The sequence below is a fragment of the Pan paniscus genome, chromosome 14 (genome assembly GCF_029289425.2).
Source record: "Pan paniscus chromosome 14, NHGRI_mPanPan1-v2.0_pri, whole genome shotgun sequence".
Classification (NCBI taxonomy): domain Eukaryota; kingdom Metazoa; phylum Chordata; class Mammalia; order Primates; family Hominidae; genus Pan; species Pan paniscus.
Genome location: NC_073263.2, coordinates 50,777,588 through 50,792,421, shown reverse-complemented (window position 1 = coordinate 50,792,421; position 14,834 = coordinate 50,777,588). Strand labels below are relative to the sequence as shown.

At 37.4% G+C, this 14,834-nt stretch overlaps 1 protein-coding gene across 17 annotated transcripts in view; it reads left to right on the top strand.

Moving 5' to 3' along the window:
• The window catches only part of CAB39L (calcium binding protein 39 like), a 137,952-nt gene that overhangs the window by 91,817 nt on the left and 31,301 nt on the right, over nt 1–14,834 (top strand). For all 17 annotated transcript variants that reach the window (XR_008620630.2, XR_008620632.2, XR_001338760.4 and 14 more), the window contains 2 exons: nt 3,462–3,630; nt 10,784–10,843. Coding sequence is in view for 11 of the 17 variants with exons in the window: in XM_014347432.5 (XP_014202918.1) it covers nt 3,462–3,630; nt 10,784–10,843 (229 nt within the window). In the remaining 6 variants the exon portion in view is untranslated. The remainder of the gene's footprint in view (nt 1–3,461; nt 3,631–10,783; nt 10,844–14,834) is intronic.

Genomic DNA, 14,834 nt, shown 5'->3' with positions numbered 1-14,834 from the left:
TCTATGTGAATTATAAATCACTTAAAGAGTACTGAGGAGAATTAGAATTCCCTATATATCTCTGTATATCCCTATGTATTTCTGAATTTAAGAAGTTGTAATCTCAGAATGACAGATGTCAAACTGCTGGGATGAAATGACAAGTGTGCTGACCCAGAGGAGTCTTGGTTTTTTAAAAACATTCTTTTGATTCTCAAGAATAAACTGTCAGTGCATCACAGATGGTTTCAATAAGCTTCACGAAATGAAAGGAAAAAGAGAACTAATTATACCCAAAAGTTAGAGTGGAAACTTTTTATAGATGGTCTTAGTTTGGAAATTGAATTAAGAAATGAGAAAATGTTGGCCAGAGATGATGCATATTTTGTATACGTCAGAGTTTGACTCTCATTAGAGTACTCTAGTATTAAGACATTTCTTCAGTTTGAGGTTCATTAAATTCATTATATGCATGCTTCATGAAAAACATTATAATAGGCACTCTTTGGAGACTGGGGTAGGGACAGGAGAAAGTAGCAATAAATGACATAGACACCAAATGGAGATGGGGATGGGGAGGAGAGGAGAAGGTAACAGGATAAGTAAAACATATCCCCAACAATTAAATTGATTGTAATGAAGAAAATAGACCTATAGCAATTTACTGCAGTATAACATAATACAGAATGAAAAAAGTGTTAAAGAGAAATTACAGACAAGCTGTTGTATGAGTGTGAAGGGCAGAAAGAATAATCCTGAATCGTAGTGATTAGGAAAGGCTTCAAGGAGGAGGTGGCATTTGAACTAAGCCTTGAGAGATGAGAAGCATCTGAGTTGTGGGAATGTAAGAAGGGCATTCCAATTGAGGGAATGAGGGGCTCCAGGGAAATAACGAATGTGATGGGAGATGAAACTGAAAAGTTAAGGTTAGGGCCAAATTACAAAAATCCACATATATCTTGCTGATCAATAAGTCTGGATTTTAATTGTCCTTCCTTTAGATTCTTTCTCTAGGCCAACAGCCTTTATTTTATACTCTCTTGAGTACTCTATCAATAAATGACAGTGCTTTTCTCCTTTACATTTCAGAACATATACCCCTCTTTACAACATCTTTATTAAAACCCCACCTGACAACTGTTCCTTGTGAGCCAATAGGCTGAGTTCCAGGTTTTTCTAATAAGAGAAATTGCTAGCACTATAAATTGGCATTCCTTATATTCTACAAAGAATCATGACTATCTGAATGTATCAGCATTTAATGTTACTATGAGTTATTCAGGGGATACTCAACATTTGTGAATATCATTCAGCATAAACAGGACAAAAATGAATAAATACCACCCTGGTATCTTTGTTTGCTGTTTCTTCTACTAATATTTGTAAATTTGATATTGGAAAGTAGTCTATTTCCTCAATTGAATCTTTATTCTTGAATCTGTCTTTCATGAAAATTCTATAATCTTATAAAGAGTAGTACATTACTTATTGTTCAACAAATGTTGTTACTAGTAGTTGATGAGTAATATCTTAAAGTTTTATAGTATCATAAAAGTTCCATAAAAACTAGTATTCAGTTGAAATGGTCAATGATATCTCTTCAAAAATATGGTCAGATTTTATTTTATTTTATTTTTATTTTTGGAGACAGAGTCTCGCTTAACTTTCCAGGGTCAAGCAATCTCCCACCTCAGCCTCCTGAGTAGCTGGGACTACAGGCATGTGCCACCATGTCCAGCTAATTTTTTAAGTTTTTGTAAAGTCAGGGTCTCAGTTAAATTTTTTATTTTTTTATTTTTTGTAAAGTCAGCCGTGTTGCCCAGGCTGGTCTCGAACTCCTGAGCATAAGCAGTCCATCCACCTCAGCCTCCCAAAGTGCTGGGAGTACAGGAGTGAGCAGTCACGCCCCACCAGATTTTTTTTTTTTGGAGGGGGCCTTATATTCTGCTCACTTCCCAGTGTATCACAACTGTATCTTTCTTTGTTCTATTCTTCCTATATTTACCACACAATTGTCAACTGTATTATTTCAATACAGGGCTTGTTGTACTTGGGCTAAGCATTATTCATTTTCTTGAAATCTTATCACACACTGGAATATATCTTAAACTTACTTAGAGACTGAATTTGACTTTGAGAGATTGTTGTTGTATTAGAAATGGAACCAATCTAGTATGCCAGTCCTGAATTGTTTCCCACAGTAGATGTTTCGTTTGTCTAGCATATTTTTTGCTGTGAGCCATGATTCCACTTAGGATTTAAGTGAGTCAATCAGTCCACAGCTATGTATTAGTCACCTGTTGCATGCAAATCATATATTTATATAGGTCTCTCCTATCTTTTTCCTAAAGTCCAGATAAGTGTATCCTACTGCCAAGGAGACATTTCTACTTAGATATCAGCCATCTCAAAACTAATGTGGTCAACCACAAACTCTTAATTTCTTTACTAACTTGTTCCTCTACTAGTTTATTCATCTTAATAAATAGCACCACCATCTACCCAGTGATTCAAGCCAAAAACATAGGAATCATTCGTGAATTCTCAGTTTCCAAATTTATTCCCTCACCCAACTCCAGCTACATCATCAGCAAGTCTTGTTGACTCTTCCTCCGAACAGTATCCACCACCTGCCCAAAGTCCTCTGTTCTGCTCCTGCCACCCCAGGCCAAGCTCCCGTTCCCTCTCCTGGGTTCTGCTCCTGTTCTTATTTGTCTCCTGCTGTTTTACAGACATTCTCAACAAGAAGCCAGAGTGATCTTTTTAAAGCATAAGTTAGTCTTGTCAATTTCTTGCTTTAAACTCTCCAAAGGCTTCCCATTACACTTAAAATAAAACCAACTGCTTACCTTGGCTGACAAAGCTGTATCTGATCTGGGATCTGGCCCCTGCCCTTCTCTCCACCCCTGCCTCATTTCACACCACTCACGGTTCTTCCCCTACAATCGAATCACACAGGCTTTATTCCTCCTTCTCTGTTTCGCCAAACCTGTTCTTGCCATGGAGCCTTTGAACAGTTTTTTCCCTTTGCCTGGAACATTTTGCCCTTTCCTTGAGTCTAAAGTAAAGTAACTTAAGTAGTCACTCACACACACACACACACACACACACACACACACACACACACAATTAAGTAGTCACCTTTATAATGTGGCGTATTTTATTGTCAGCAGTTTTTACGGCCCTTCTTAGTATATGAAATTATCTTTTCATTGTTTACATTCTGCCTCATCCCCCCGACCCCCAGCTGTCACCATGTTCATATTTGAGTATATCTAAGTGTTTCAGAATACACTCAAATTCCAGAATACGTCTGCAATAGTGCCAGGCACATAGTAGATCTTCAGTGGATATTGAATGAATCGTGACAAATGGTATGTATGCTTCCATTAATAGCAGTATTGAAATGGTTCTTTTGATGCCATTAATATTATTTTAATAGGATAACAGAGTTCTCTATTTCTCTCTTGTTTACGCTTTAGATATGAAGCCCCACAGATTGCCTTACGTTGTGGGATTATGCTGAGAGAATGTATTCGACATGAACCACTTGCCAAAATCATCCTCTTTTCTAATCAATTCAGAGATTTCTTTAAGTACGTGGAGTTGTCAACATTTGATATTGCTTCAGATGCCTTTGCTACTTTCAAGGTAATTTTTTTTTCCAACTCAGCTAGGTCAATTTATAGTCACTTGGCCCCTGAAGAGGCAATTTAATTTTAAAAAGCAAGAAATTTTATTTCTTAGGCCTCAGTGTAGCCAACCATGTATGATGTGGATCATAAGAGGAATCTGTAAATAGAATGCAGTCTATGAGGCCAGTCTGTCCTATTGCAGGAAAACAACTCAAAATATTTGTCACAAGCTCAAATGGAGTGAATTCCAGTATATACAGTTACGTGGGAAAGGAATATGTAGTGCTCTGTGTGTGGCATGCTTCATTTATGTTAAAAACAGATTAAAGGGCATAAGCTTCCACTTAAGGTACATATGCACTGAATACCTCTGCAAGGATGCATAGGAAACAGCAACAGTGATTAATTCTGGGGAAAGGAACTAGGTAGTGAAGGGAGATGGAGAATTACATCTTTGAATGTGAAGGACATCATGTTATTTTATGAATTAAATTTTTAAATGTCCACATGGTGAAACAAAATAGTAATAAATTATATTGTTGTTTTTTCATAATCATCTATAGTTTGATCATGTATTATCTACTTTGTCACTATGTAGGAAATCGTAGGATGCAATATATTCACATTGTTAGGTAACCAACTACCGGAGAACTTTTTTATTTTGAAAAATTCAGACTCTACCTCTATACTTATTAAACAATAACTCCCCATTTCCTCCTCCCTCCAGCCCCTGACAACCATTTTACTTTTGGTTTCTGTATTTTATCATCAAAAAATGTTCAGAGAATATATCAGAAAAGAGTGCAGCTAATTTGCAGACAAACATACCAAAACTTAGTCATCTAATGAGTGATGTTACATTCGAGGTTTCTATTGTAGAAAACCAGTTACTTAGGCTTATGATCCTGCTATTATTTAACATATTTTGAAGTTGGTATCAATGTGTATTACATGCTCATTTTTCAATAATGGCAAACTTTTATCATTCAAGGGCAGATAAAAGTTTTGGAAACAAAAGCCTATTTGACATTCCGGTTAGTGTATAAAGTGGGTGATCAAGTTAGCTAGAATTATTTGGGGAGGGATAATAATTATAAGAAAACTAATTTTAAGATATAAATAGAAATAAAATAGATATGATTTTCTTCAATGTCTACCAAATCAGCTCTGAAGCTGTTTGAGAAGAGGAATTCAAAAAATACTATAGGCTGACAATGTAACAGCATCATTGAAAAAAATAGGTTTTCAGGTTTAAAAAGTAGATAAGACTCATTTAAATGTGTATATATATATGTATTCAGATTCATTTCTTCAAAAGCATTTTAGCAATTTAATTGTTCTATTTACATAACTCCAAATTAATTTATACTTTTTTCAGGATATACGTATGTAACTTTTTTTACAAGTTTTACTTAATTGTAATCCATGTATGAATTTTTATTTTTTATATATTATCTTAAATATGTATTTCAATAATATCGATATAGTCCATATACTAATATTAATACATACTCCAATCATATTACTTTATGAACAGTGATTGAAAGTTGCCTATGACTTAGATGGTAAATAGTTCTTTTAAATAGCTCTCCAGAGGTGGAAAAAGGGGAAAGCAGTGGTTTGCTCTGCTGAAAACTACCTATTATCTGCAGACTAGGAAGTTACCCAGCCTGTTCTGAGAAGGTGCCATAAATCTGTTGAAAGGTATATTAGGTCACATGGTGACAGAAAGTGTGAGAGAGTGTCAGAGAGTGGTAAAGGGTGGGAGATGTCAGTGAGGCAGAAGGAAGCTGGGACTTAGGGAGAAGAATGCCTGGTGGAGGGTGAGGGACGGGGCGTGGTCTCCCTGGAGGCAGAGCCTGCAGGCTGGGCCGTCAGAAAGATTTGTTGTGATGGAGAAGACCAAAGAGTGGTGGGTGGTTAAGCGGGAGGCAAGTCCTGGCAGCTGCCTGGGACACGATCTATAAAGGCAACCAGGCCATCTCTGGAAATACAGGATGCAAAGGAAAATTTAATTGACAAGAACTCTGGAGGGAGAATACTGTTTGAGAATGATGGGAATATTTGGAAGCCACTTGGGGTGGGCTGGGGGTGGATTCCAGGGCAGGCTTAAGCAACAGCAGCTGGTTGTTAACAGCTGCCTAGGAGCAGGGTAAGCCCAGTTAACTGCAGCACTTTTTGAGACAAGGTCTCACTCCCTCACCTAGGCTGGAGTGCAGTGGTGCAATCTCAGCTCATTGCAGCCTCAACCTCCCAGGCTCAGGTGATCCTCCCACCTCAGCCTCCCAGGTAGCTGGGACCACGGGCGCATACCACCATACCCGGCTAATTTTTGCATTTTTAGTAGAGAGGGGGTTTTGCCATGTTGGCCAGGCTGGTCTCGAACTCCTGACCTCAAGCCATCCACCTGCCTTGGACCCTGCAAAGTGCCAGGATTACAGGTGTGAGTCACTGCACCCGGCCACTGTGGCACTTTTGTTGTCGTAAGCAGGAGGGTGTGCGGGTTTCGGACAAGCACTGAATTGCCCGAGACATCAGAGGAAAGGAACCGCAATGCGATCATTTCCCCAAAGCCTCAGGCAAAACTGCAACAAACACAAGGCCTCTAGCGTCCGAGTTTGAAGGGAAGGAGTTTGCAGCCTGCTCGGGTGTCCACAGGCCTCCATTCAGCCTGCCAGCGTCCTATGGTCTCCCTGAAGAAAACAGGGAAGAGAGGAGGAGCCCACCGGGGAGGTCTGGGTAGACAGAAAAGGGCAAGGGAAAGAAAGAGAAGGGAAGAAGGGGAGTTAACGAGAGGCGGAGTATGAAGAGTGGGAAGCTTGGAGTAAGGAAACTGAAATCTCGGGAGAACAGCCGAGTGAGGGAAGGAAGGAAGGAAAAGAAGGAGGAAGGGCTTGGGAACAGACTCCTGGAAGTGACTGCTGGGTGAAGGGAGGGGCGGTGAGGGCAGCAGGGCTCCGGGCTCCGAGTGTTGGAAATCCCAGGAGTGGCTGTTTCTCACCCCGGAAGACAAAAATTGTACAGCGGCTAGAGATGATCCCCCCAAAAGGTGGATCTAGAGCTAGTGGTGAGATAGGCCTTGGTTGCATCCAACATGAAGAATGACATTAAATACAAAGGATGATTCCATTTCTTTCTACCAAAATGTCTGTGTCTAAACTACTAAGGAGGTGTTTGCTAATAATAGACACTACAGTCCCATTTTTTTCCCCTTTCCTATCAGATGGCTCTTCGCTGTCATGGAAACAAGTAAATTCATTTTTTAAAAAAACACAAGTAAGCCTTCACATAATTACAAACAGAACAAACGCCAATAGAGGAGGAAAGCAAATACTTAATATGTATTTCTGAAAATTTCCCCAAAGGTTTTTAAACATTTGATAGAATAAAATGTACTTGATAGTAATTTCTTGCTGTCATATATTCAGCCCAATTTAATTTTCAGCAACAATATTGAATGACAAAAATAAATGATGTTTTGATTTGTATTTAAGCCAATTTTCCATTGAATTTAAGTCAATCCTTTAAAATCTAAATAATCATAAAAAGTTTTCTAGTATGCTGTCAGTTTTGGAAACACCAATTTTCTTTATTTTACCAAATGCTTATGGTTAATATAATGTAACAATGACCATAAATCACTTTTTTTTTTAAAGTAGCTGGTTTCAAAGGGTTTTGTTTTGTTGGATGATTGACTTGATTTTGGCATTGGTTTTGGGTTTTTTATAACCTCCTAATCTTTTTGGTTTTGAGCTCTTAAAGGGACTGTTGCTCAGTTTAGTTATTAATATTGTAACATTGTTAGTTTTTTATTTTGGCATAGATTTGTCTACCGAAAGTCTTTTCCCAAAAAGGATTCTGTACAACCATAATCTCTTTCATCCCTCCCTCTAAAAATTCCCATAATAGAAGTGGTTTGAATTCTGTCTTTCTCTGCCACATGATAAGCTGGATGTCCTTGAGCAATTTAGTTAACCTTTGAGTTTTATTTTCCACATCTGAAATGAAGAAAATCATCCCTTTTTCACGGACTTGTGAAGATCAGAAACCGTATTTGCAAAGTGCTCGGTACACTCCCCAGCACAGTCAGCCCTCTAAACGGCAGCTGTCGCTGGCTCCTCAGCCTTTTGTGTCCCTGCAATTAAGTGTCTCTCTCACTTTACCCCAAGTTTCTCTCAAGCAGTATTCATTAAAAATATCGATATCAGATTTTTCCGCATAATATACTATGCAAAACTTAGGCCTCTCAAAACAGAATTGTTAGGAGGTAGGATGAAAGAGTACACTATTTGAATTAAGGTTTTTAAATTCTAAATTCTTTGGAGTTTGAACTTTATTTTCCTTCACAGTTTTCTGTCTTTTCCTTCTTGGGTAGGGTCCTAGCTGTTTTTTTTGTGGTTTTTTTTTTTTTTTCACTCAGTTATGTGATCTATAATGCAGCAATTATATTTGTCTATGTATTATGTGTACATAAGCCTGTGTGTATGTATATGTGGTTTGTACATACATTTATTATGTACATAAATTTGAGGGTATATCCATGTATCAATCCTATTACACACTGGAGTGGAAATGTGGGCGTGAGAGAGGGAATGTGCGCATTGTTTATTGGCTGTATCCATGATATGATATATATATATATATATCTAGCATATATATATCTAGCATATATATCTAGCATATATATAGCATATATATAGCATATATATAGCATATATACATATATAGCATATATATAGCATATATACACATATATAGCATATATATAGCATATATATACACATATATAGCATATATATAGCATATATATACACATATATAGCATATATATATTTATCTAGCATATATATATCTAGCATATATATAGCATATATATAGCATATATATCTAGCATATATCTAGCATATATATCTAGCATATATCTAGCATATATATCTAGCATATATATAGCATATATATCTAGCATATATATAGCATATATATCTAGCATATATATCTAGCATATATATCTAGCATATATATAGCATATATATCTAGCATATATAGCATATATATCTAGCATATATATATATAGCATATATATAGCATATATATATAGCATATATATAGCATATATATATAGCATATATATAGCATATATATATAGCATATATATATAGCATATATATATAGCGCATATATATAGCATATATATAGCATATATATAGCATATATATATAGCATATATATATAGCATATATATAGCATATATATAGCATATATATATAGCATATATATATAGCATATATATATAGCATATATATATAGCATATATATATATCTAGCATATATATATATATATATATAGCATATATATATATGCTGGAGGAATTCTACCCCACCCTATTATGGTTTCCTGATACTGGATTTTTAAGCTGTTTCAAGGTTTTCTTGCCCTTGGAATTTGAAAGTGTTGGTTTTAACCTAACTCCCTCCTGATCCCTTTTTCTTTGGGGTAACACTAATGTATGACACGACCTTTCAAGGCAGCACTGATCTGCAACCTGCTCTTTTTGTTGCCACTGGGGCTGTGTGCGCTGGGCCTGCAGTGTGGGGAACCCAGTCCTCACTTTCAAGGCTGACGATAGTTGAAGCAGGTAGAGAACTCCCACGGGTGCAGCAATCCACAGTGTCTGCTGCAGCCCATAGAGGGGGCTCCCTCTGCCCTGGTTCAGCTCAGAAAATTTCTATTACTGCTCATGGGGTTTCTATGATGTTAGGGGAGGGATGCTTGAAAGCATGACACCAATATTATCCTTTAAAAAAAAGAGTAGGGACCTCAAAGGATCCTGTGGAACTACCTTACTCTTTCAAGAGTCCCCTGATGCAGGAACTAGTTTGAATCAAGACCTTTGACGGGGCGGGAATGGAACCCCTGTAAATGGTTTTCCATTTTAGAACTTCAGTTCCAGAATGGTAATGAATGCTCTGCTCCACTGGGGGGGAAATACACCATGTTTCCACTGATAGGCCCAGTGGTTGATCAAGTTGTGTGATAGCAATAGGGAATTAAGAGCCACTCTTATTATTTTTGAATTTGAAAATTATAGTACACAATGCTTTAAATATTTTACTTTTTAAAAAATTAAAGTAGAAATAAGTGGGTTTTATTATGGTTGTTATCTGCCTTTGTGAAGTTATTTTGTGTACCTTCTATATGCTTTTAGGAAATTTTAATTAAATATGTATTAAAAGAACTTATTTTGGAAAACTTTAAAATTCTTGTTATGTTTTTAATTAAATTTTTCATAGCACCTAGACAGGGCATTTAGCCTCTAAGCATATAAAAGGGATTAAGTGAGGCTTGTTTTCCTACAACATTAAAGTGAGTTAAGGATATAATTTAGGTATGAGTTGAAGAGAGTCAAATGTTTCTTCATGCTTTGTTCAGTTTTCTGCAAGTTTATATCTGCCATAAGATAGGTCTACTCATCTTCAATTTTGAAAGGATGGATTGTGCTACTTAGTAACTTGCACAACACCTCACATCCCATTAACCCAAGAGCAGGAACAATACTGGTTTGACACTGCTAAATGTCAGTCCTATGCTTCCAGTATCCGAAGCGCCCATTTTAAAAGTGGTTAAGGCACTTTGGGAGGCCGAGGTGGGTGGATCACAAAGTCAGGAGATCGAGACCATCCTGGCTAACACGGTGAAACCCCGTCTCTGCTAAAAATACAAAAACAAAAAGCCGGGTGTGGTGGCGGGCGCCTGTAGTCCCAGCTACTCGGGAGGCTGAGGCAGGAGAATCGCTTGAACCTGGGAGGCAGAGCTTGCAGTGAGCTGAGATCATGCCACTGCACTCCAGCCTGGGTGACATAGTGAGACTCCATCTCAAAAAAAAAATTAACTCATCTCAAGTTCCATTTGTTTCACCAGTTAAATTATTTCTATCATAAATCTAACAATATGAATTTGAAACACTAGGTTTAACACCAGAGTTTTTCTTTTCTAACATGAAACAAACTTGTATTTCACATCTTAGGCTAAGCTAGGAATGGAAATAATTTTGTGGCGCAAATGAAAATGTTCTTCTGCAACTTTTATATGTTCTTAAACCTTAGAAAAGAGACATTTGTAATATTAATAGCTATAACAGTTTTGTTTCACTTGGTTTTTCTTTTTCTAGGATTTACTAACCAGACATAAAGTGTTGGTAGCAGACTTCTTAGAACAAAATTACGACACTGTAAGTAGAAATCATTTTTAAAGACTTTCCCACTCTCTCCCTCCCTCTTAGATCTATGAGCAATTGCCCCTGTGAATTAGCCACAAGAGAAATCAGTCGCATTCAACCATACTCCTGATTTGTCCACCTGGAAACCAGGTCATCAGGAAACTTTACGGAAAATTGAGATGGCAGGAGGTCAGGGCTTTCACCTTTTTCACATCTCTTCGTGTTGTGCTCTGAAGCTCAATAAATGACTAGCACCTGCTTGCTTTGATGTTGCAAATCAAAGGAGGCAGTAGGTAACTCCAAAAGGAAGAGAACCCCACCCTCACTAAAGTACATCATTTTACTTGGTTGATAATTAGTCTTACTTAGTAGTAAAAATACCAGAAATATTTTTTATCTTGCAACTCCCTTCCCTGACAGTGAATCCAACTCATCCTTTTGAGATTTGGTTGAAATATGACTCTTTAGAAAGCTTTCCCTAATCCTACCCCTCCCAAAACATGCATCCTTTCTCTCTCTCTCTCTCTCTCTCTCTCTCTCTGTCTCTGTCTCTCTCCCCTCTCCTCTCTCTTCTCCCTCCTCTCCCTCCTCTCCCTCCTCTCCCCTTCTCTCTTTCTTCTCTCTCTCTCTGGCTCCCTCTTATTTTTCACCTTGTATTATTATGGTGTGTCTGTATCTTTCTGGCTGGCCCTTGCACCCCCTAAGAGGCAGGAATCTTATCTGCAGGACACAGGGTTAAGAGCACAGAATGGACTTTAGAGTCTTCGTGCTTGCTTGGCTTCAAGACCTGCCGCCTTAGTGGCCCTGGGCAAGTTACTACACCCACTGCAAAATGAACATAGTAATAATACCTGCATCATAGGGTTGTTGAGGGAATTTGACGGGATTTAAAGTTTTCAGCACAGTACCAGAGTAAGCACTCAGTATTAGTTTTTAATCGTTGTTACTTGTTTTCCTAATACCTAATGCAGTGTCATACATTTGGTGGTGACAGATCCATCCAAAAGCAACTATGCTTTTACTAAATGTGTAAGCAATAGAAGCAGCATTATACAGTAAAATATAGCACAAACCTAGAAGGAAAACTTTGTATGTTTTGTTTTAGTGTTGGTTCAGATGCTCTACCTCAGTGCTGTCCAGTAGAAATATAATGCAAGCCAGAAATGAGAGCCACTGTGTAACTTAAAATTTTCTAGTTAGCCACACAAAGAGGTAAAAAGAAACAGGTGCAATTAATTTTAATAATATACATCTATTTAACCCAACATATGAAAAATGTTATTTTAATGTGCAATCAATATGGAAAATGATCATCGCTTCTCGGTCTTTTGGCTAAGATGAAGTGAAAAATGATCGAGCTATTTTACATCCTTTTTTCATGCTGAGTGTTTGAGATCTGACGTGTATTTTACACTTACAGCACATCTCAGTTTGGACTAGCCATATTTCAAGTGCTCAGTAGCCACGTATGGCTCTATGTTGGACAGCATGCATCTAAACTAGGACTTAGGGAAGGGGAGTCTCTGATCCTCATCCTAGCAACAGCCACAGTTATTTTTTACTGGGATTTTTGGCATTTTTACATGTGTTAATGTTACTACTCTATCTCCATCACCCAGTCTAGTGCCTGACACCTAACAGCAGGAATGTAATCTGCTGTCTTAAAGCAGCACTTAACTATTTGTATTATTGATGCCCAAACCAAGAAGTTCTAAATGTTTATATATATGGTATGATGAGTGGATTTTTTTTGTCTTCATCTATTAAAAGCAAAAAACAATTTCATGTGTATATGATATTTATGGTAGTAATAAGTAAATTAAGGTAAAGTATCTTTATTGATTGAAATCTTTAGTATTGAATTAAATTACATGTGCTTACAAAAAGAAGTACATTTTTGATGATTACTATGACTTTATGCCTTCCCAACAGTATGCAGTATAGTTGGGCACATAATAGGCATATGGACCAGTGGTAGCAAACAAATATTAATAATAGTCCTCAAGGAGTCTCTGAATCACTTATATCCTAGACAAAGGTTGCAACATACTCCTGAATACTGGGAAGGTGTGGCCTACTCTGCCTATCAATAGTATATCTTCACACATTCAAATCACAAATATTTAACTACTTCTCTTTTAATTATAAATAAAATAAATTTTATTTTTGCCAATTGTCCTTCAATTTAAGATTAGGAATTAGCAATATAATTATAAAATCAAAAGTGATTTTTATGTCCTCATGTTATAAAGGAAATAGCCATAGAATCAACTAGAGTATTTGTTTTAAGTGTAAAATGTGAGGGGAGAATGATTTTTTAAATTGATACAAAATAATTATACGTGTTTATGGGGTACATCAGATATGTTGATATATGCATACAATTTGTAATGATCACATCAGGGTAATCAGGATGCCCATCACCGCAAATATTTATCGTTTCTTTGTGTTGGGAACTTTCCAAATCTTCTCTTCTAGCTATTTTGAAATATACAGTAAATTATTAACTATAGTCACCCTACTGTGCTGTTGAATACTAGAACTTATTTCTTCTAACTGTATTTTTATACCTGTTAACCAGCCTCTCTTCATCCTCCCTCCCTCCTACCTTCCCCAGCCTCTGATAACCTCATTCTACTGCAAGGAGAATAATTTTTATTGCTAGAGGCATCCCAAAATGTAAAGACTGAAAGAGGCGGGTGGATCACGAGGTCAGGAGTTCAAGACCAACCTGGCCAAAATGGTGAAACCTTGTCTCTAATAAAAATACAAAAATTAGCCAGATGTGGTGGCGGGTGCCTGTAATCCCATCTACTCGGGAGGCTGAGGCAGAGAATTGCTTGAACCCGTGAGGCGGAGGTTGCAGTGAGCTGAGATCACATCACAGCACTCCAGCCTGGGCATCAGAGCGAGACTTGGTCTCAAAAAAAAAAGAAAAAGAAAATTGTCTATTTTTGAATTTAGGAAATGAACTGTTAATATATAGTTTGGTTGTTCAGTAACTATATATGCTAGATGGAATGTTAAGGAAAGATTCATTAGATGTCACATTTATAAGAAATAAAATTTTTAAAAGGCTAAGATAACGTGGATAAATCTACAATATCAACTAATTACTATTTTTTCCTATAGAATGAATGAGGTAAATGTGTTGTGCAGTAATGCTTTGTGTTCAGGTATAATACATGACAATTTGAGAGACTAATAAATTCATTCTCTTTGACTCCTTATTTACCTAATTTTGTTTTTACATCCATATATCACTTCTTGTGTAATTTAGTAATTTCACAGCTGCTGAAGCTCCTGCATTGGCCTGAATGCGAGCTCTGAGAACTCATGCCCCTTCAAACCTTTCAGACTCTTTTAGCTGATATTTCTTTAGCAGTATACCATGAAACTGGAGCACATGATGCATGACTCTAAAGTAATAAAGCTGGTGGACTCGGGAGTAGGTCATACCACATACATGTATTTGCATTTTATATTTACTATTCAAATTTATCACAAGGCTTGTCTGATGCATTTAATGATCCACAAAATTCTCCTTGTGTTTCAGGATAGAATAAATAAGTCATTCATATTAAAGAGTATAATTACTGTGATTTTAATGTGAGCTACACCTTTGTATTTTTACTTTTCACTTTATTCTCTATCAGTGATTGTCAGCATGCACAGCTTGCCCTCATTACACAGCGGCACACACTCTCCCCTCGCACTTGACTCTCCGAGGGCTAGGAGTTTGTCACCCTCTTCAGTTCCTGATCTCTTGTCCTCCGTCCTGGCTGCGCTCATTCCTCCCACTTCAGTGCTCTATGAGCTGTGTGCCCACACCTGATGGAAGTGAATGCTGAGCCTCCCCAGATGCCAGCACTCTGTGTTAAACTGAAGGGCTAGGCCATGGTTGGTGACCATGTTAGGAAAGAAGACTTCGTGCACCAGTGTCCCCAGCTTCCGGCGAGAGTGAAGTGCTCCAGAGAGACTAGTTGGGCCGTCATGCAACAAA